General features: G+C 39.9%; 1 protein-coding gene across 4 annotated transcripts in view; it reads right to left on the bottom strand.

Moving 5' to 3' along the window:
* wnk3 (WNK lysine deficient protein kinase 3) overlaps positions 1–23,157 on the bottom strand; it is a 109,470-nt gene that overhangs the window by 12,191 nt on the left and 74,122 nt on the right. For 2 of the 4 annotated variants that reach the window (XM_061903430.1, XM_061903428.1), the window contains exons 3-17: positions 17,817–17,989; positions 15,457–15,677; positions 14,867–15,024; positions 14,687–14,775; positions 14,380–14,599; positions 12,520–12,826; positions 12,337–12,446; positions 12,049–12,249; positions 7,299–10,073; positions 6,992–7,035; positions 5,607–5,742; positions 5,400–5,516; positions 5,233–5,328; positions 5,088–5,136; positions 4,666–4,818 (exon numbers count right to left, since the gene is read on the bottom strand). In XM_061903430.1, the coding sequence (XP_061759414.1) occupies positions 4,666–4,818; positions 5,088–5,136; positions 5,233–5,328; positions 5,400–5,516; positions 5,607–5,742; positions 6,992–7,035; positions 7,299–10,073; positions 12,049–12,249; positions 12,337–12,446; positions 12,520–12,826; positions 14,380–14,599; positions 14,687–14,775; positions 14,867–15,024; positions 15,457–15,677; positions 17,817–17,989 (4,849 nt within the window). The remainder of the gene's footprint in view (positions 1–4,665; positions 4,819–5,087; positions 5,137–5,232; positions 5,329–5,399; positions 5,517–5,606; positions 5,743–6,991; positions 7,036–7,298; positions 10,074–12,048; positions 12,250–12,336; positions 12,447–12,519; positions 12,827–14,379; positions 14,600–14,686; positions 14,776–14,866; positions 15,025–15,456; positions 15,678–17,816; positions 17,990–23,157) is intronic. The other 2 variants (XM_061903429.1, XM_061903432.1) reach the window with 2 other exon arrangements.

Here is a 23,157-nt window from a genome sequence, read left to right on the forward strand (position 1 = left end):
CTGCAAAAATGTGAGTCACACGCATTTTTTACCGGAAGTCACATGCCACCAGTTGAATATCCCAAATGATAAAACAGAGGACCTAAAATGGAACTTTGAGGGACCCAACAAGAATAAAAAACAAATAACTACTGACTGCATCTCAATTAAACAAGCAACATCAACACCTTAGTTACATAACTCACATTACGGAAAAATATATAACTGTCAAAAAGGAAAGGACTCAAATAAGTGCCTTGAAGAACGCCTCAGTTATGTTAATCACAAATTTTGACCCGTGTTTTATGTTTGCAAGTAGGGCTGGGCGGTATACCGGTATTACGAATTATAATGGTATATTATAGAAAGCGGTATGTACAAACCTCTTTCTATATGACTTGGGAAATTGTGTTAGATGTAAATATAAACGGAATACAATGATTTGCAAAATCCTTTTCAACCCATATTCAGTTGAATGCACTACGAAGACAGTATATTTGATGTTCAAACTCATAAACTTTATTTTTTTTGCAAATAATAATTAACTTAGAATTTCATGGTTGCAACATGTGCCAAAGTAGTTGGGAAAGGGCATGTTCACCACTGTGTTACATCACCTTTTCTTTTAACAACACTCAATAAAAGGTTTGGGAACTGAGGAAACTAATTGTTGAAGCTTTGAAAGTGGAATTCTTTCTCATTCTTGTTATATGTCGAGCTTCAGTCGTTCAACAGTCCGTGGTCTCCGCTGTCGTATTTTACACTTCATAATGTGCCACACATTTTCGATGGGAGACAGGTCTATACTGCAGGTAGGCCAGGAAAGTACCCGCACTCTTTTATTACGAAATCACGCTGTTGTAACACGTGGCTTGGCATTGTCTTGCTGAAATAAGCAGGGGTGTCCATGATAACGTTGCTTGGATGACAACATATGTTGCTCCAAAACCTGTATGGACCATTCAGCATTAATGGTGCCTTTACAGATGTGTAAGTTACCCATGCCTTGGGCACTAATACACCCCCATACCATGACAAATGCTAGCTTTTGAACTTTGCGCCTATAACAATCCGGATGGTTATTTTCCTCTTTGTTCCGGAGGACACCACGTCCACAGTTTCCAAATATAATTTGAAATGTGGACTCGTCAGACCACAGAACACTTTTCCACTTTGGATCAGTTCATTTTAGATTAGCTCGGGCCCAGTGAAGCCAGCAGCGTTCCTTGGTGTTGTTGATACATGGGTTTTGCTTTGCATAGCAGAGTTTTAACTTGCACTTACAGATGTAGCAACCAATTGTAGTTACTGACTGTGGTTTTATGAAGTGTTCCTGAGCCCATGTGGTGATATCCTTTACACATTGATTTCGGTTTTTGATGCAGTACCGCCTGAGGGGTCAAAGGTCCGTAATATCATCGCTTATGTGCAGTGATTTCTCCAGATTTTCTGAACCTTTTGATGATTTTACAGACCGTAGAGGGTAAAATCCCTAAATTCCTTGCAATAGCTCATTGAGAAATGTTGTTCTAAAACTGTTCGACAATTTGCTTACAAATTGGTGACCCTCGCCCCATCCTTGTTTGTGAATTACTTAGCATTTCATGGAAGCTGCTTTTATACCCAATCATGGCACCCACCTGTTCCCAATTAGCCTGCACACCTGTGGGATGTTCCAAATAAGTGTTTGATGAGCATTTCTCAACTTTATCAGTATTTATTGCCACCTTTCCCAACTTCTTTGTCACGTGTTGCTGGCATCAAATTCTAACGTTAATGATTATTTGCAAAAAAAAATGTTTATCAGTTTGAATATCAAATATGTTGTCTTTGTAGCATATTCAACTGAATATGGGTTGAAAATGATTTGCAAATCATAGTATTCCGTTTATATTTACATCTAACACAATTTCCCAATATGGAAACGGGGTTTGTATTTGAGATACTGCCGCAATACAGATACATGCAATCCTTCAATGCTATGACGAGAAAATGCTGTTTCGCCTCCTCTATGCACAGAGTGAGACGGGGTAGGAGCTGTGCTCACTTGACACCAACTCCAGTACGAGGAGTTTGTGAAGCATCCCTCTCAACCTTCGTCTTGATTCCGGGAAATCACAAATTTTGACCCCTTTTGCGGGCGTCTTTCCAATCCAGTTTTCCCTGGATTTTACTCTCAAGGAAAAAATAAACCTCAGCAGTATTGTTGCCAGTGATCCAGTCTGTTTGACTTAAGCCACGTTAATACCCGGGGCAACACGCGTTTATGACAAGCAGCATGGCGAGTTGCAATTTATGTGATTCTATCAAATCAACAACAAGAGGGATGGATGCACTTGAAAACAATGGAGAATACATTTCTGCCAAAATATAAACTTTGTGGAAATCGATATATATTCCTAGTTCCAACAATATGAAAAAAAAACAGATAAAAATTAATTTGTCACAACTACTTTGCACAAGAAGCACTGGCACAACAAATGTACACACAATCTGAAAGGGTGTTTAGCTTGAATGGCAATATTGTCACCAGCCACACATCACCCTGCAGTTGGCAGCTTGGTGTACCTGGGTTAATTTTTTTAGGGAACAATGGTTTTCTAAAAATGTTGAGCTAAAAAGACACTATTGTTAAAGGTAAATTATTTTCAAGTTGCTGCTATTGTTTCAAATCTCCTCTTAAGCCAAGGACTTCATTGGATATTTAGTTCTTTTATGATTTTGTTATTTGCTGTGGCATTCAGCATAGCTAAAGAGTTGTTTTATTGAAGATTACACTGAGCTATTCTTATATTATTTTCAAGGCTTTTTAAATGTTTTATCTGCATCTATCTACGTATGAAACTTTAACATTTCCAGAAATGTTTTCCTGAGGCCTCTTCAGGAAAAATAATATTCAACCCGAATATTTTCGCCTTTATCGTTCCATACGGCAGGGCTGCCCCGTGAGCCTATTGCCTTTTGCTCCTGCCATTGAGCCTTTATCAATAGCGCTTCATACCAACCCACGTATTACGGGCATATGTAGACATAATGAGCATGTGAAAGTCTCTGACTATGCAAATTGACCTCCTTCTATAAGTCTCGGACATCTCTGTCTTGCTCCGGCTGCCCTATACTATCCAAGCTTTTGGACACGTGTCTGGCTACAAACTGAAATATCATCTGTACAATTTCCCTTTAAAATTGCCTCGCAAAGTTTCACATAGTTAGGCGGCCAGGTCACACATACGCTTGCAGACCTTTATAAAGCCAACTTTGTTCCACTGTTGTCCAGAATCCGGGGAGATTTTGATCGCTGGTCCTTACTTAATTTATCTACAGTGGCTTGTGTCAACTCTGCTAAAATTAATGTACATCAGCCATTTACATAGTTGTTCCAGTATATACCAGTTTTTCTCCCTCAATCCTTCTTTTGTAAATTAGATAGTAGATTTTAGATTTCATTTGGAATAAAAAGATTCACAGGTTACTACGTAAGCAATATTTACAGGGACCCAAATTGTCGAGAAGAAATAGCACTACCAAACTTAAGGTTTCACTAATAGGCCACCAACATTAGAATTCTTAAAAATTGGCTGCAATATGAAGCATTTGATTCCCCTCCGTTATGGCAGATTAAGTGGGCTAACTCAACTAAACCAGTATCTCTTAGGGCTCTGGTTCACTCACCCCTCCACTCTTCTACCTCTGCTTTTACAAAAAATCCTCATTCAGAATTTGGGTTCAGTTTAAGCGCTATTTTTGCTTCCAGAGTATTTTTAGTCTTGCACCCACCAGTGCTAACCATGTTTTCCCTCCCTCGCTCAGTGATAGTGCCTTTTTAAGATGGTCAAGTTTGGGGATCAACATTAAAGATGTGTACATTGACAAGACTTTTGCCTCTTTCCAGCAATTTTGGGATGAATTTTCACTCTCTAGTCAACACTTTTTTCGTTATCGACAGTTCCGCAGTTTTGTTTGTAATACTTTTCTGGGGTTTCTTAATCAGAATCAGACATACTTTATCAATCCCCGAGGGGAAATGAAAAAAAACTTACCAACTGACAGTTTTATATGTTTTTTTGACAATACTTCCAACTTTAAAAGGATCAATTACAAGTATTTACAATTACATTTTTCATTTATGCCCTGAATCTTTGAAGTCAATTAAGTCACTTTGGTAGGGTGACTTAGGAGTGACCCATCTGAGAAGAGCTGGACAGAGATTAAGTAGAGTTCATAAGTCTTCTGTTTGTGCTGGACAGAGTCTTACTCAATGTAAGCTAATACATCATACTTATTATACCAAAGTCTGGCTGGCTAAGATATATGACGGAATATCAGTATTATGTGATAGGTGTCAGCTGTCTCCAGCTAACATAATACACACGTTTTAGCTTTACCTGTTCCTGTGCAGTTACTGGACTGAAATCTGTAACACCTTGGATTCATCAAACCGAATCTTCGAAGCGCACTAATATATTTGGGGTAGCCCCTCTGTATTCAATCGTAGCTTACTTATATTATAAAGCCCTTAATCACATATGTCTCAAAAGGCTCATCTTCTCTTGGCAAATCCAAAAAGTTCCAAAAAATCCAATCAACAAATGTCGTTGCTGTATGGCCTACATATAAAATGACAATTTTTACATTATTCTTCCAATTATAGATATAAAGTAACATGATAGGGATAGATGAGCTCACCTTCATCTGTTCGAGAGGGTGGGAGTGTCCTTGATTCTGCATTGGGTGGCGTGGTGGCTGCTCCTTGGCTAGAGAGAGAGTCTCTGTGGCGAATGGTCTGGTTGATAAAGAAGCGCCAACGTCCCACCGGAGATGAATGTGGCTGTGATTCAGCTGAGGAATTATAAACAGAAAAAAATACTACAGTTGTTTCTTATGTAGTCATGGTGTTCTTTTTTAGACCGCAAACTAGCTCAACTCAACCAACAGCACTTCTGCAGTTTGCAATAAGCATATAATATTACATTTTGCCTCAACTTCTTCAAGACTCAATTATTTAGCAATCATTCACACACAATAAACATATTTCCTAACTTTTTATTATGCCTACCATTATCCATAGTGTCATATGATTGGGGGAAAAATAACTATTATGAACTCACATGTAGAACTAGTGGGAGTGTTGACTTGCACTTGGTCAGAAGATCCAGTCTAACAGAGAAATAAAAGATTGTTATGAATCAAAAATAGTGTCTAAAAGTGTGAGCAAACATCTGATGATACAAGGAAATATGCAAATAATCATACATGTTTTTGAAGAATGTCCTGGGCTTTTTCAACTATGGCTTTTAGTTCATTGACAAATGTCTCTTTTTCCACATCGAGGACAAAGACTTCCTCCACCTAAGGTCAAAATATCACACAAGTTAAGACCAAATATTGTTTTTTTATATGATATTATATGATATGTTTACCATATAATCTGCTATGTCCTCCGGTGCATCCCCCTCAATATCAAATTTAAATGTCACCATTTTGTTGCTATGAGTCTCCAACTGGCATTCCACCATATTGTCCCCACTGCCTGACACCTATTTGGAGTTTGCATAAACAAACGTATTGTTCAAAGTGTATTTTTGCTTGTAAGTATTGTTTGTTATTTTGTTGCTGTTCGTCCTCACCTGGAGCATAGTAAGTTGAAACTGATGTAAAACGTTTTCATGTCTCAGAGAAGAAGCCCTCCTTTGGGTCTTTACTTTTTCTAATTTCCCATTGGTCAAGTGCATAACAGCTTCGTCTCCATTTGTTGGCAAATTCCTATGGGTTGCAAAATTGGTTATTAGACACTTTAGAAGTCACAAAGTAAGAGACATTTTCTCTAAGATTTTGAGAAAATATCTGACAAATCCTTGGGTTTGAACAAAGAAACAATTATAATTAGATATAGGTGTACTGTATATGCAGATATCACTTTAGGTTGATTCATGTTGTACTTATCAGGGCAAGTGTGCTATTTGTCATATTTTAAAAAATTCCCAGTTTTCCCGACATTCGCAAATTTCCGTGAAATCCCCTTTGAAATGAATGTAATTTTTTTTCCAAATTAAACAATTCCCAATTCCACACCCTGATATAACAATTCCCGCATTTCTCAATCAGATCAAACGGTTCCAAAGTCAAAATGCTCTTTGCTAATGTTAGTCGCCAGCAAGCATGCTAACATTAAAAACAAAAAAATATTTTGCAGCCGTACACCTCAGAGTCCTACAGCTTGGTACTTGATATGTTAACTGTTAAAGTCCCAAAGATAGTCACACACACTAGGTGTGGTGAAATTATCCTCTACATTTGACCCATCGGCGTGTTCACCCCCTGGGAGGTGTGGTGAGCAGTGAGCAGCAGCGGTGGCTGCGCTCGGGAATCATTTGGTGATTCAACCCCCAATTCAAACTCTTGATGCGGAGTGCCGAGCAGGGAGGTAATGGGTCCCATTTTTATAGTCTTTGGTATGACTCGGCCGGGGTTTGAACTCACATCCTTCCAGTCTCAGGACGGGCACTCTAACCACAAGGCCATTGAGCATGCTAATATTAATAGCATGTTGACAATTTATATGACCAAGTTATTGTGAAATTAGTTAAAAGAGTTAGCATGCTATTTTAAACGAATTATAGCTAGCATGTGTCACGTACCAATTTATATGACTCTGAGGTGTACGGCTTTAAAATGAGAATAAAAAAGTTACCATGTTATTTTTACACAAATTATAGTTAACATGAGTCACAAACCAAACAGCATGTGTCAAGTACCAACTTATATGACTCAAAGGTGTACGCCTGCGAAATTAGATACAAAAACTAATTTTTAAAAGTTAGCATGCTCGCAGTGGACTAACATGAGCAAAACGCATTTTATCTTTGAAACTGTTCCAATCATTTGAGAAATGTTGAACTCTGAAAAATCTCCCATTCATTTCAAAGAGAATTTCCTGTGAAAAATATTCCTTAATGTTGTAGTTTTTATGCATGATGGACACATTGTGAGACAGCTCGGATATCAGACATACCCAATTGAGGAAGGATGTTCTGTATTTGACAGGTGTAGACATTCCTGAGGAAAACATTTATGTAAGAAATACAAACACAAAAAAACACAGGAAAACTACCAACACAAACAACAATCATCAATGGGCACATGAAACAAATTAAATGAAAAATATATGGATGTTAAAAACAAATCTTTACAAGAATGAAAACATGTTAGTTTGAATCACAAATGTTTTCATATAATTAGACTGATGACTAGTAAGTGAGCAAAAATAAAACTGACTTTAAACCATACAGTTAACTCATATTCATTCATTCTTCCTGTACCTGAGAAATGCCCGGCAGGGAAAGGTCACGGTCTTGCAGTGAGGCTTGGGACAATTTGGGGGCATGAGAAATAAACAGCTCTAGAGTGGCGGCAGGCAGAGGGGAGGTATGTAGAAAGTTGGCCTGCCCTGGTAAGGTGACCTGGGCTGCTGGTGCAGATGTTGGCAGCTCTGGCGCAGGGGTAGCAGCAGGATGGTGGGATGGTAGTGATGATGGGAGAGACGAGGTGTGAGAGGGGCTCAGGGGAATTTGATGTGCAGGAAAGACAGCTTGAGGAAGAACAGGCTGTTCTGCAGCTGCGGTTTGCGAGTGTGAATCAGCCTGTGTTTGATTGCGTGTCTGTGTATGTGAGTGTGATTGGGCCTGAATGCTGGTTTGTGTGTGAGTGTGTGCTGGCAATGTGTGCTTGGCCTGGTGCTGAGGGGAAGGTACTCTGCCTGTCACTCCACTGTTGGGTGGGATTCTGCTCTGGGAGTGAGGATCGACCACATTCCTCGGGGCTATCTGTGCGTCAGGATGGGTTTGTGGATGTGAAGCAGGCTGACATTGTTGTGCTGGCAGCTCAGTCTCTTCCCTGGGAATCAAAGCCTGACTGAAAGGACATGTTTGATGACCTGGGGCCAAAATGGATTCCACTGGTAACTGGATTAGTGAAGGCAATTGTTGCTTGTGAGGTGATATGGTTGGTAGTTGTTGGGTTTGAGAAAGCATTAGTAACTGTGCCTGGGAGATTGGTTGGATTACAGAGTTTACTGTGTTACTTCCTAAACGTGGCTGCTGGGCAACGACCACTGGATGTGACACTGGAATATTGACGGCTGTGGTAACAACGCTTTCAGGATCTACCATGGAGTTGAGACTGGCTGTGTTGCTTCCAACATTTCTAGTTGAGCCAGGGGCCATAACCACCTGCTGATTCTGCAGCACTGGCTGTTGCGTAACCATTGCCTGCTGTGAAAATGGTGGGGATTGGTTGGTGCACTGAGGCCCATACTGAGAGGTCAAGAGGGCTGCGGCAGTGTGACTTTGCATCTGGATATGGGGATGCTTTTGAGTTTGTTGCTGAAGCTGAGGCTTCAAGACTCCTTGTATTTGCACATTATGGTGAACAACATTCTCATGCTGTACATGACTAGAATTTGTTGCAGCTGGAAGTTGGAGAGCAGATATGATATGAGTGTCAGCAGATGAGTTTTTGTTATCGTTGGCTTGTTGTGACTCGCTAACTACTAGCTGTGACGGCTGAGCCTGAACGAATGTCTGAGCAGACCCTTGATTCACATTAGAAGTAATTTCAGGATAACCAGTCTGTGGCTTTTGGGCTTGAAAGACTACTTGGGCCTGTCCCTGGATAGTTCCATCAATAGGACTGACATCCATCATGGTTTGCACTGCTTGAGTTGCAGATTGGCTTGCAAACTGGACTGGTACCTGGATTCTGTGTTGGGTACGAGCTTCACTTTGTCCTTGCTTGGAGAAGGCTTGAGCTGGAATCAGGACAGTAAAATGAGCAGGTTGTACAACCATGGGAACCGGGGCTTGGGAAGAAATATGTGTTTGATGCTGAATGGTTTCAGCTCTAGTTGGGATATGAGGATTCATTGCAGCTGTAGTATCATTCTCAGGCTGAGCAGTTTGCACCTGCTCCTGCAGGGTCAGTGCAGCTTGTTGTTGTACCTGTTTCCTTATAGGAGGGGTATGGGGTATGAACTGAGTGTTGTTTAGTTGGGTGGGCAATGCCTGATATAAATCTGATTGTTTCACTGGTATTTGCTGTTCACTGCTATATTGAGGAATCGGAGCAGCCTCTTGTTTTTCAATTTGCTTAAGTTGAACAATGGCCGCATGGTGTTGTTGATGGTCTTGGATCTGTTTTTGTAATAGAACCTGTTGCTCTGGTAGAACATCTTGTTGCTGTTGCAGTCGAGCTTGCTGGTTGATTTGTTGCTGCATCTGCTGTATTTGCTGTTGTTGTAAGACAAGCTGTTGCTGCAAATGCTGTTGTAAGAGAGCTTGTTGTTGAGCCTGCTGGGGCTGTTGATGCACCACAGTTTCTTGTTGTCTAGTTTGCTGTTGTATCAATGGATCTTCTCGTATTCCTGCCTGGTTTTGTTGATACACCGCTTTCTGCTGCTCTAAATGCTGTTGTAAGGGGTCATGTTGTGGCAGAGCTTGATGCTGCTGATGTTGTTGAATAAGAACTTGTTGCTGATCCAATAATTGGTTGTGTACAAGGGCTTGCTTCCGCTCCTGTTGCTGCTGTTGTATTTGGGCTTGTTGCTGATCAAATAGCTTGTAAGCTTGCTGCTGTTGCAAGTGTAGCAATCTCTGCTGTTCTTGCTGTTGGGTTTGTATGATGGCCTGCTCTCTAGTTTGTTGAGAATGTTCTCCTAGCTGTGGTAATGCCAAAACCTGCTGCTCCATTCCTGCTAATGCCGCTTGCTCCTGTGAAGTTGGTGGAAGGTTCTGCTGTATAAAGACCTGCTGCAGAGGCTCATTTCGATGTTTGTGGACAGCTATAGCTGTCAGGCTCTGTTGATGTTGTGTTTGTGTTTGCTGGGTCGCTGGCTGGCGAAAGATGTCAGTATGTTGCATGGGAGTGGCCTGGGGCTGCTGAATGGGGGGAACAATGGTTACTGCGAGCCCAGCAGGATCACTGAGGGACATGGATGAAGTGAGAACTTGTGGGCAAACAGGGGTGATGTATGACGGTGTAGGGGCCAACAACCCAAGAGGTGTGACGGATTGAAATGCTTCTGATGGGAATGTTTGTGACTGCTCAGTGATGTGACAGAAGGATGATTGGTGTTGAAAAAAGGGGGAAAAGAAAGTAGTAAAAATTAGGTAATAACAAGCTTTTCCACAACAATTAACATGTTTGTTATTACAGTATAGGGTTTCCCACTGTTCTTTTAAGTGGAGGTCATTCATTCAGTTTCAATATGAACAATAAATTGTTGGGAACGTTTGACCTTTTTCATGTTTTAAATGTGTTTTCTTTAAAAGCATCCTGGGCTATTTGGCAATAATGTAACAGCTCCACGAAATGTCCTGGGAGAAACCCTACACGGCATGCAGTCAGATAGACAGTGTCAGAGGATTATTAAAATGATTTGTGGTAGGGTAAATGGTAATTAGAAGTAGAACATTTTTTTTAATTTTGTAGTAACAGTTTTTTTTACAACTTTAAACTAGGGCTCTCGGGGAAAAACACATTAACGGCAGTAACTAATTTATCTAATCAATGATATTAATATTAAAATGGTAAATGGATAGCAAAAGTCCTGTGCGGGAAGATACAACCATCACATCCGTCGGAATCCCAGTGAAAGTAGATATTGTAAGTACCGTATTTTTCGGAGTATAAGTCGCTCCGGAGTATAAGTCGCACCTGCCGAAAACGCATAATAAAGAAGGAAAAAACATATATAAGTCGCACAGGAGTATAAGTCCGATTTTTTGGGGAAATTTATTTGATAAAACCCAACACCAAGAATAGACATTTGAAAGGCAATTCAAAATAAATAAAGAATAGTGAACAACAGGCTGAATAAGTGTACGTTATATGACACATGAATAACCAACTGAGAAGGTGCCTGGTATGTTGACGTAACATATTATGGTAAGAGTCATTCAAATAACTATAACATATAGAACATGCTATAAGTTTACCAAACAGTCTGTCACTCCTAATCGCTAAATCCTATGAAATCTTATACGTGTAGTCTCTTACGTGAATGAGCTAAATAATATTATTTGATATTTTACGGTAATCTGTTAATAATTTCACACATAAATCGCTCATGAGTATAAGTCGCACCCCCGGCCAAACTATAAAAAAACTGCAACTTATAGTCCGAAAAATACGGTAACTGTTTAATTATGTTTGTAGTTTGTATGTCTTGTTTAGCACTCACATTGCACTAATCCTACATCAATCAATCAATCAATGTTTATTTATATAGCCCTAAATCACAAATGCCTCAGAGGACTGTACAAACCACTACGACTACGACATCCTCGGAAGAACCCACATAACATGATGCTTAATGTTTCACTCGAGATGAATCTGCTAAAACTTGTAGCTCATCCTCTGTATATTCAGGCTCAGAAAGAAAAGGTTCTGGATCATTATTCGTCCCAAGTAGTCGGTGTTCGCCCTAACGACGTCTGCCATTATTAGAAGTAATTGTTGTTTTTGTTGATGGAAATAGCATTCATTGCTGTGCTCTCTGTGAAATAATTTGCAGTGATGCTTGAAATGACCAAAATACTGTTAAGTATTACATGTTACCATGAATTTACCTGCTACTCAATGCCCCCTGGAGTCATTTTTCACAGGGCTTTTACGCGCGGCCGAGGGAAATCCCCATTACGTGAATTGTTAGCCGCCTTGTGCTACCATCTTTTTCTTTACTGTTTATAGCTAACAAAAAATAGGGGGAATATGGGTTGAATGCAGCAACTGTTTGTTAAAAACCTCTACTTTTTCCAAACCAAATAAGGAACATAAATACAAATAACCACTGTACTCGCTGCAATTACATGCTAATATTGATGCCACCTCGGTTAAGGGACGTTCTTAGAATATAAATAATATATGACCGGGCCATTAAGTCTAAAAAATGGTATGATGATGGCATTTTTGTATTTGTACAAAACACAATTAAATGTAATGTAGCATGTTATGGGGCCCATGTCAAAGCAGCTACCGCAAACGATTGCAAGTTAATAATATTTCTTCTTTCACCTGAAAATATTGCTGAGGTATACTTGGTGATACCTGTGGAACTATGCTGGTGGGCTGAAGAAACGTCTGACCAACAGATGGCCTTCCGCTTTGACCGATGGACATGCTGGCCAGACTGACACTGTGGCCAACGGGGAGACTTGGAACACCTCCAACTTCACCAGATGGGACCCTCAGAGGATTCGTCAGTGTTCCTGTGCACTGAGGAGCAATAACATAGTAGATAATGACTGTAATTCAAACTATTCTTCCATTTATAACTGAACTGAAAACAAATGTTATACGTACAGATGTAGTCATGGGCTGAGAAGTCTGAGCAAGGGCGAATGATTCCTCTGGCTGTGAGTTTGAATGTCCGCTAGCATAAGATTCACAGCTGGCAGACCGAATGCTCTCCCCTTCAGAGTAAAGTATAGTTAGAAAATAAGAAATGTTAAAAATCTTGTACACAAAACAAAGTTGATATTTTACCTGGCAGGCATAGTGTGTCCCTCCTGACAACATTCTGCAGCCTGATATGATGGTCCAATTCCGATAGGTCCTCAGATTCCTCTGCAGCACCTCCACCAGTCAATACAGGTGTTAGCCCCATGGAAGACGGGCAGGATGGATTTGTACAGGATGTTAGAGTGGAGTCCCGTCTTTCTTCAAAGCCTTGTTGCTGTTGCAGCAGCTGCTGCTGCCGTCGCTCCCGTGACTTTTTTATTAGATTCACTCTGTCTCGAATGGATTTCCCCACCACCTTGGCATCACTCTCATGGAAAAAGCCAGACTTTACCTGTGATAAGAGTTAGTGGGATAATAATACTATAAAACAGGGATAATACATTGATTGTTTTAGTGGCCACATTTTCAGAAAGCTAAGGAACAGAATTCTCCCTTCACTATTAGACCTATTTTGTATATTCTGTTGAACCGGCATCCTCTACACTAGAAATGTGATTTTGGTGTCTTTATTTAGTCAATGAGAGGAATGCTCTGCTATTTATAGGGCATTCTGCAAAAAAGCTAGTTACAGATAATGACAGCTTTGTTGTGTGTTTTTTTAAGAATCCCCTGCAAAAATCGGAGCTTTTCACAAGTTTTTTGAGCTGACCTAGTGGGCCCCAGGTTAAATTGTCCAAATGGTAAAAAAGAGAGGACCTTAAATGGAACCTTGAGGAACACTACAGGCATCACAGAAAAGAGGTTGAACACGTGACTATTCATCTGAAGTAAACAAGCTACAGCAACACCTTAGTTACATAAATCACATTCCAAACAGCCAAAACAAGAGAGGACTTAATGGGTGCCTTGAGGAGCACCATGGATATGTATATCAAAAGTTTTTGGATCCCAGTGTTCTATGGCCTCATTCACACTGCAGGTCAATTCAGATTTTTTTGCCTATATGCGACCTGTATTGGATATTGTCATGTCAGTGTGGACACTGCTATTCCGAAATATGCATATCCGACCCAGGCCTCTATGTATGTTGTAATAAATTGTATAAATATACGATGCTTCCTCGATGTGAACACTACGCACTCAGGTTGCATTCATAAAAATGTGTAAGTGTCATAATTATTTGCCAAAATAGAGGGTTACAAGATAAATAGTTGACAACGAAGAAGAAAACAGGTGAAAATAATATGTTTTAAAAGCTCATGTGAAAGTTCCACCACTCCTGTCTCCGACTGCTTGCCCACAGACAAGCTCTTCAGGAAGACATCATTGCAAAATATCCCGTAAAACTGGCCGAGCCAAAATACTTCCTTCTCATTCTTTTATGTGCAATAATTTGGTTCGGAAAATCCTTACTTTGATTGCACAAATGCCTTGAAATTGCCACGAATGTCCCAGTATTGAGACCGACTAGAATTAAAGCCATGTTTAATTGCATAAACTCGGCAGTGCGTGCAGCGTCATGACATCATGTACGCATACAGGTCGGACAGCATTTACATTAAAAATTGCATTTTTTTTTATAATGTGAACTGCCACATAAAAAGATTGGATTTGGAAACAAATCCGAAATTGACATCCACTATGTTTCCTAGCAAATTTAAAATGTCAATACAAGGATCTGCCAATGGGTCTACAGGGGTCCAGGTTCCTCTATACAACAGGAGCACTCAAGTGGCTTTAGGAATTTGCTGCAAAAATATTTGTCTCCAAAGTTTTTAATTGAACTCGGGGGCCGGTATGGTGTCATTCCTTAACCGGAATTCGAATTTGATCAGTTGAATAGCCCTGTTCTAAAAGTAGAATCTTGGTTACAGGAAAGTACTTTGAAACAAATGATAGACGAGCTGTAAGATTTATTTTTCTACCATTTAAATATTGCCTCACCATCTCCAGAGCCACTTCCTCAGCGCTGTCGTTCTCCAGGTCATAGCTAAACTCAATGGCCTCATTGTCTTTATGTTTCCCTTTCAGCTTTTTGGGGTCCTCTACCCAAATCCTAAGAGCCAAACACTCCTGGGTGCCTGTGTCTTCCTCTGCTAGCTCCACTCGGACACCTGTGTCCTCCCCAAAGAACGCGTGGTTTAGGAGGTCCCGGATGGAAAGTCTGTGTCAGGAAGCAGAATGTACAGGTAGTTAGTAAAGTATTGAAGGAATTTTGGGAGATGGCATCATACAATTAAAACCTGCTTACCTCTGGCTCTTAGTCTGTCGAATACAACCTTCAATGATCTCTTTAATCTCAGGGTCATTCACTTTATCAAAGCTGGCTGGTTTTATACCCTGCAGAAACACATAGTTTCAAATAGTTGGGATGCCTAAATAATATTCAGTAGCAATAGTTCCTTTTAGTCTTATATTTAAAGGGACTCACACTTGTGACTTTGCGATAAATCTGAGCAGCGTTTTGGCACTCAGAGTATGGATATTCGGAGGTAGCCATCTCCAGCATGCACATCCCAAAGGCGTAGACGTCCACAGACTCGTCATAATGTTCCTCGTACATCTCTGGAGCCATGAACTCTGGGGTTCCTTTATAGCAGAAGGGTAAATACCGGTGCAAGCCTATTATGTTTACATTTGTATTCATTATTAATACATATATACATATATATATATATATATATATATATATATATATATATATATATATATATATATATATATATATATATATATATATATTTATATATATATATTATACACAGTATATATAGAGCCCAGCAGGGGCCATCGGCAGGTTTTTACAAGCTTTACAGTGAGCAGCATCATTCTACTTTGCTTAAATTGTCCATCAAGTAGTTTATGCTAAGTGCTGCCCACATACATTTTACAGTGACTATTAATACTAATTCACTACAGACACCTGCTATAAAAATGAGTGCTGAATGCAATTCACATTCATTGTACTGAAGCAGCAACAACACGCATTGTTTTCAACACCCGTCAATTAAAAAAGCCTACCTATGACGCTTTTGGCGAATGAGGTCCTCATGAGGGTGGCAAGTCCCAGATCACCTATTTTTACAGACCCCGTGGGGCCTGTGATGAAGATGTTGTCACACTTGAGGTCTCTATGCACTATAGGAGGGGCTCTGGTGTGAAGGAAATGAAGGCCTTTCAAAATTTGCCGGCACCAGCTTCTCAGGACCTTAGGCTTCATTACCTTGAAGCGCTTTAGGTAACTGTAGACGGGGATAGTTGCATGAATATGGTTATATGAACAACAAATGAGCCATAATATATTTAGATGCAGAATATTCTCAGTCAAATGAGGATTTAGTTTCTAATTACATGTTTAGGTTAAATTGATTTCATATAAATGAAAATATTCACTTTTCATCTTTTAAAGTCCCATTACCATATCAGCGTTAACAATATGGATATTTGAATGTGCATTTTACCAATTGAAAAGTTATTTTTTTGCTGAAACTGCTACTATTAAGACTGTGGCAGGACTGAATTGATCTGCGTTGAACATTATTCCATGCAATTGAACATAAAACATTCAGACAGAGATTAAGATCAATTACTTGACTAAATTATTTTCACAAGCTAATGTCAATTAAATACATTTTGTGAAATACTAATCCCTAAAACACACAGAGGTGGGTAGAGTAGCCAGAAATTGTACTCAAGTAAGAGTACTGTTACTTTAGAGATTTATTACTCAAGTAAAAGTAAGGAGTAGTCACCCAAATATTTACTTGAGTAAAAGTAAAAAGTATGTTGTGAAAAAACTACTCAAGTACTGAGTAACTGATGAGTAACCTGTTCGTTTAATGATTACGGCAACAAATAATGCACAAAAACAAAAATATAGCAATGAGCAAATTCAGAGCCAGGAATATCTCTTAAGCAACTAAAACAATAATATATATTAAATAATAAAACATTAGAATAAAAAAAAATTAAGGCAAATTGAGCCACAATAACTTAACAGCACCATAGGCTCAGTAGGCATTGATTGATTGATTGATTGATTGAAACTTGTATTAGTAGATTGCACAGTACAGTACATATTCCGTACAATTGAACACTAAATGGTAACACCCCAATAAGTTTTTCAACATTAATCAATTAATTAATAAATGACCATGTTGAGGTGATCTACCTCATATATACATACACACACATATCACATATATATATATACATACCTTTATATATACAGTATATAATTTATACTTATTTATTTTGCCGTTTTTGTTTACATGTTAACGGTGTTTTAATGAATATACATGCATGTTTAACATATAGATTCCTATCTTTAATGAAGACAAGAATATAAATTGGTGTATTACCTGATTCTGATGACTTGCATTGATTGGAATCAGACAGTATAGTGCTGATAGCGTCCCGGTTTTCAAATGGAGGAGAAAAAAAGTTCCTCTTTTCTGTCTAATACCACATGAAAGTCGTTGGTTTTTGGCATCTTATTTGTCCAGCTTCCATATTCGTTTTTATACACTTTACAAGAAATGCATTGGCGGCAAAATCCGTAGCTTGCTCGCTTGTTTGCTCTGGCTTCCGGAGACTCTTATGTTGTTAGCGCAGGCGCGATGGGGCGGCGCTTTTATTGTGAAGACAGGAACTGTTTGATCAGTCTTTAGGCTTTTGACGGGAAGTACGGTTGAAATAAAAAAGTGTCTTTTTTCCTTTACACTTTTGATTGATTGGTTGATTGATTGAAACTTTTATTAGTAGATTGCACAGTACAGTACATATTCCGTACAATTGACCACTAAATGGTAACACCCCAATAAGTTTTTCAACATGTCGGGTTTTACGTGTGACGGTCACGTGACCACCTGGCTCTGTTTGATTGGTCCAACGTCACCAGTGACCGCATTTGATTGGTGAAAAGCAGGCATGCGTAGTTCCTACTTTGAATGCGTGTCTGACAAAATCAAAACAAACCAAACGTGCATTAACAGATCGATAAAAAAAAAAAAGTAGCGAGTAGCGACCTGATTGCAGATAAATGGAGCGGAGTAAAAGTAGCGTTTCTTCTCTATAAATATACTCAAGTAAAAGTAAAAGTATGTTGCATAAAAACTACTCTTAGAAGTACAATTTATCCCAAAAGTTACTCAAGTAGATGTAACGGAGTAAATGTAGCGCGTTACTACCCACCTCTGAAAACACACCACAGCAAACCAACAATTCTGCCAATAATACCAGAATACTCTTAAAGTATGTTGTGGCTGGTAATGGAATATTATTGTTTATTAGTGATGGTCAAGTTTAAAAGTGATGAAAATATATTTCTGAATTACAAATGATAACACCTTAATATAAAACAATAATGAAATACTACATACGTTTTGAGGGTTCCTGAGGTCATGAGTTCTGTAACCAGCACAATGCATTTCTTGCCGCGGAGTACAGACTCCCAGGAGTCATAAAAGCGCACAATGTTTGGGTGTTGGAGCCCCTTCAGCATCTCTGCTTCTTCCTTGAAGCGCTGCTGCTCAGCCTTGGTCAGCTTGCGGTCCTGAGATAGGAAAGAGAGGAATTTGGAGATCATGATGCTGTGGCAGCAATTTCATAAAGTCCCATAAATAGTTGCATTGATATTGAGAATGCAGTATATACAGGACCACAGGTACTCAGGGCCAAATTTGCCCCGCCTAAGCCTTTCATTTGGACCGTGAAAAATCACCCAAATAATCAAACAATACAGCGTTAAAAAAAAAAACTGCTCATGAATAGAAGAATAAAATGGTATGTGGCTGGATAGATCAATAGGTCTGGGTACTGTTGGATTTGGTTGTCTTTTTATTTCCTCGTCAGATTTTAGAACAGCTAAAGTGTGAGCCTTTTACATAGACCTTGAATTTGGAATGTTGGAATGAACACATAACAATCCCTATCTCAACTGTCCGAAGTAGGGGGGAGAAGAAGAGGGGCGGGTGAGAGTGAGTGAGGAGGGAGAAACTGCCATTTTAGGATTAGATCAATTTGGACCGTGCCTTTGAAATGTTGTATCTAGATTGATCTCCCTAAGCGCTTTGGTTATAAAATATCAAAATGAGCAACCTCTGTCTCTGATTGATGTAAAACCCGCTTATGTGTCATAAAAGAACCTGGGGGCGTTGACCGAAGGAAGAACGGGTCAGAACGCAACAGTAGCTTTACTATTGACTTTATTAAAAAATATTTCATTTGTGTTATTGTAATTTTACTTGTATTAAGTTTGTATTAATATTCTTTAATTGATACTAGCCCTTACATTATCTGGTGAGAAAAAATATGTCCCTTTGAAGAATTTAATTATGACTAACTGCACTAGAGCAAGCCCGGTCACAGGCAATTACAGAGCCTGCTAGCCTGGGTATGGAGTCAGTTAAGTTAGAACTAGCCAGCGCCAGGCTGGATGATCCCTGTACACATAGCAATTTTCGTAGAATAATACACAACTCACAAAATGTTTTTTCTACTGTGTCTATGACTACGTCAGAGTTAGACATGCGCTCTACTGAGGTGGCAAATTATGATGCGTTCAGTTTATCGCAGCGCCAAGTAGACAATCTGAAAATTCCCGTCATATCAATTCCTAGATTTGGTCGTAATTATTTTAAGTACACTGCGCATAATAAACGTAACCTTATTAATATTGCTACGACGGATAATTTCATCAACAACTCCTTAAAACAGCCCACTACCTATAATATGGGCTTTCTAAACATCAGATCTTTGTCTCCCAAAACGTTATTAGTCAATGAGGTCATTAGAGACAACAACCTTAACGTCATCGGTCTTAGCGAAACCTGGCTTAAACCAGACGAGTTTTTTGCGATAAATGAGGCATCCCCTCCTAACTATACGAATGCGCATATTGCCCGTCACCTCAAAAGGGGAGGGGGTGTCGCACTAATATACAACGAAAACTTTAACTTTAGTCCTAACTTAAATAATAAATATAAATCGTTTGAGGTGCTTTCTATGAAGTCTGCCACACCTCTGCCTCTGTGCCTGGCCGTTATCTACCGCCCCCCAGGGCCCTATTTGGACTTTATTAGTGAATTCTCAGAGTTTGTTGCTGATCTAGTGACGCACGCCGATAATATAATTATAATGGGGGACTTTAATATCCATATGAATACCCCATTGGACCCACCGTGCGTGGCGCTCCAGACTATAATTGATAGCTGTGGTCTTACACAAATAATAAATGAACCGACGCATCGCAGCGGCAATACGATAGACCTAGTGCTTGTCAGAGGTATCACCGTCTCCAAAGTTATGATACTCCCGTATACTAAAGTAATGTCCGATCATTACCTTATAAAATTCGAAGTTCAGACTCATGTTCGGCAAGCTAATAAGAATAATAACTGCTATAGCAGCCGCAACATTAATGCTGCCACAACGACGACTCTTGCGGACCTACTGCCCTCGGTAATGGCACCGTTCCCAAAGTATGTGGGCTCTATTGATAACCTCACTAACAACTTTAACAACGCCCTGCGCGAAACCATTGATAGTATAGCACCGCTGAAGTTAAAAAAGGCTCCAAATAGGCGTACGCCATGGTTTACTGAAGAAACTAGAGCTCAGAAATTATTATGTAGAAAGCTGGAACGCAAATGGCGCACGACTAAACTTGAGGTGCACCATCAAGCATGGAGTGATAGTTTAATAACTTATAAACGCATGCTTACCTTAGCTAAAACTAATTATTACTCAAATCTCATCCGCATTAATAAAAACGATCCAAAATTTTTGTTTAGTACTGTAGCATCGCTAACCCAACAAGGGACTCCTTCCAGTAGCTCCACCCATTCGGCAGATGACTTTATGAAGTTCTTTAATAAGAAAATTGAACTTATTAGAAAGGAGATTAAAGACAATGCGTCCCAGCTACAACGGGGTTATAGTAACACAGATACGATTGTATATACGGCGGATACTGCAAATATCCAAAATAGTTTCTCTCGTTTTGATGAAATAACATTAGAAGGATTGTTACAACGTGTAAATGGAATAAAACAAACAACATGTTTACTTGACCCACTTCCTGGGAAACTTATCAAGGAGCTTTTTGTATTATTAGGTCCATCAGTGCTAAATATTATAAACTTATCACTTTCCTCGGGCACTGTTCCCGTTGCATTCAAAAAAGCGGTTATTCATCCTCTCCTTAAAAGACCTAACCTTGATCCTGACCTCATGGTAAACTACCGACCGGTGTCTCACCTTCCCTTTATTTCGAAAATCCTCGAAAAAATTGTTGCGGAGCAGCTAAATGAGCACTTAGCGTTTAACAATCTATGTGAAACCTTTCAATCCGGTTTCAGGGCAAATCACTCGACTGAGACAGCCCTCGCAAAATTGACTAATGATCTATTGCTAACGATGGACTCTGATGCGTCATCTATGTTGCTGCTCCTCGATCTTAGCGCTGCTTTCGATACCGTCGATCATAATATTTTATTAGAGCGTATCAAAATACGAATTGGTATGTCAGACTCAGCCCTGTCATGGTTTAACTCTTATCTTACTGATAGGATGCAGTGCGTCTCCTATAACAGTGTGACCTCGGACTATGTTAAGGTAACGTGTGGAGTTCCCCAGGGTTCGGTCCTTGGCCCTGTACTCTTCAGCATCTACATGCTGCCGCTAGGTGACGTCATACGCAAATACGGTATTAGCTTTCACTGTTATGCTGATGACACCCAACTTTACATGCCCCTAAAGCTGACCAACATGCCGGACTGTAGTCAGTTGGAAGCGTGTCTTAATGAAATTAAACAATGGATGTCCGCTAACTTTTTGCAACTTAATGCCAAAAAAACGGAAATGCTGATTATCGGTCCTGCTAGACACCGACCTCTATTTAATAATACAACTTTAACATTTGACAACCAAATAATAAAACAAGGTGACTCTGTAAAAAATCTGGGTATTATCTTCGACCCAACTCTCTCCTTTGAGTCACACATTAAAAGCGTTACTAAAACGGCCTTCTTTCATCTCCGTAATATCGCTAAAATTCGCTCCATTTTGTCCACTAAAGACGCCGAGATCATTATCCATGCGTTTGTTACGTCTCGTCTCGATTACTGTAACGTATTATTTTCGGGTCTCCCCATGTCTAGCATTAAAAGATTACAGTTGGTACAAAATGCGGCTGCTAGACTTATGACAAGAACAAGAAAGTTTGATCATATTACGCCTGTACTGGCTCACCTGCACTGGCTTCCTGTGCACTTAAGATGTGACTTTAAGGTTTTATTACTTACGTATAAAATACTACACGGTCTAGCTCCAGCCTATCTTGCCGATTGTATTGTACCGTATGTCCCGGCAAGAAATCTGCGTTCAAAAGACTCCGGCTTATTAGTGATTCCTAGAGCTCAAAAAAAGTCTGCGGGCTATAGAGCGTTTTCCGTTCGGGCTCCAGTACTCTGGAATGCCCTCCCGGTAACAGTTCGAGATGCTACCTCAGTAGAAGCATTTAAGTCTCATCTTAAAACTCATTTGTATACTCTAGCCTTTAAATAGACCTCCTTTTTAGACCAGTTGATCTGCCGCTTCTTTTCTTTCTCCTATGTCCCCCCCTCCCTTGTGGAGGGGGTCCGGTCCGATGACCATGGATGAAGTACTGACTGTCCAGAGTCGAGACCCAGGATGGACCGCTCGTCGGGACCCAGGATGGACCGCTCGCCTGTATCGGTTGGGGACATCTCTACGCTGCTGATCCGCTTCAGATGGTTTCCTGTGGACGGGACTCTCGCTGCTGTCTTGGAGCCACTATGGATTGAACTTTCACAGTATCATGTTGGACCCGCTCGACATCCATTGCTTTCGGTCCCCTAGAGGGGGGGGGTTGCCCACATCTGAGGTCCTCTCCAAGGTTTCTCATAGTCAGCATTGTCGCTGGCGTCCCACTGAATGTGAATTCTCCCTGCCCACTGGGTGTGAGTTTTCCTTGCCCTTTTGTGGGTTCTTCCGAGGATGTTGTAGTCGTAATGATTTGTGCAGTCCTTTGAGACATTTGTGATTTGGGGCTATATAAATAAACATTGATTGATTGATTGATTGGTTTCCATTCTCTTCATGGACACGTCTACTATTGAAGACACTTTGATGAAAATGCCTCTAGATGGCAGTAGCAATACAGTGTAGAACCAGTACTGAGACAACTCCCTGAGTTTTTTTTTTTTATTCTAACACGTTTGTGCTGCATCTGCCACACATCACCAGTATGGCCAACAGAGGATGTGACAGAAATCTAATTTGTTCACATGAGCAGCATTCCGACAGGAACAGAAGCAACAACCGAACAGTCGCTGTGAAACATTCCGAATGATTGTTTTGTAAAATTATTTTAATGATTCATATGTGCCCAATAAAGATGCACTGACGCTCTGTTCATCGCTTCAAAAATTCCCCACTGTCTTTTTATTTTTTTTAAATGTTGTAATCAATTATGCACCTGGATGCCATTAAAGGCCAAGTCACTTTTCTGCATGTCAAGTAAGAACAAGGGAACTGTGGTAATTAATGCGAGCATGCGGTGATAGAAAGATAATACCGAAGCGCCAAGACTGCAGACAAACAAAGCATTTTACATTGGAGCAAATACTGACAGACTGGTGGCACTATTTTTAGACATGTCACAAACAACTGTGACAATCGACTGCTTACTCCACCACG

This window comes from Nerophis ophidion, linkage group LG06, assembly GCF_033978795.1.
Source record: "Nerophis ophidion isolate RoL-2023_Sa linkage group LG06, RoL_Noph_v1.0, whole genome shotgun sequence".
Classification (NCBI taxonomy): Eukaryota; Metazoa; Chordata; class Actinopteri; order Syngnathiformes; family Syngnathidae; genus Nerophis; species Nerophis ophidion.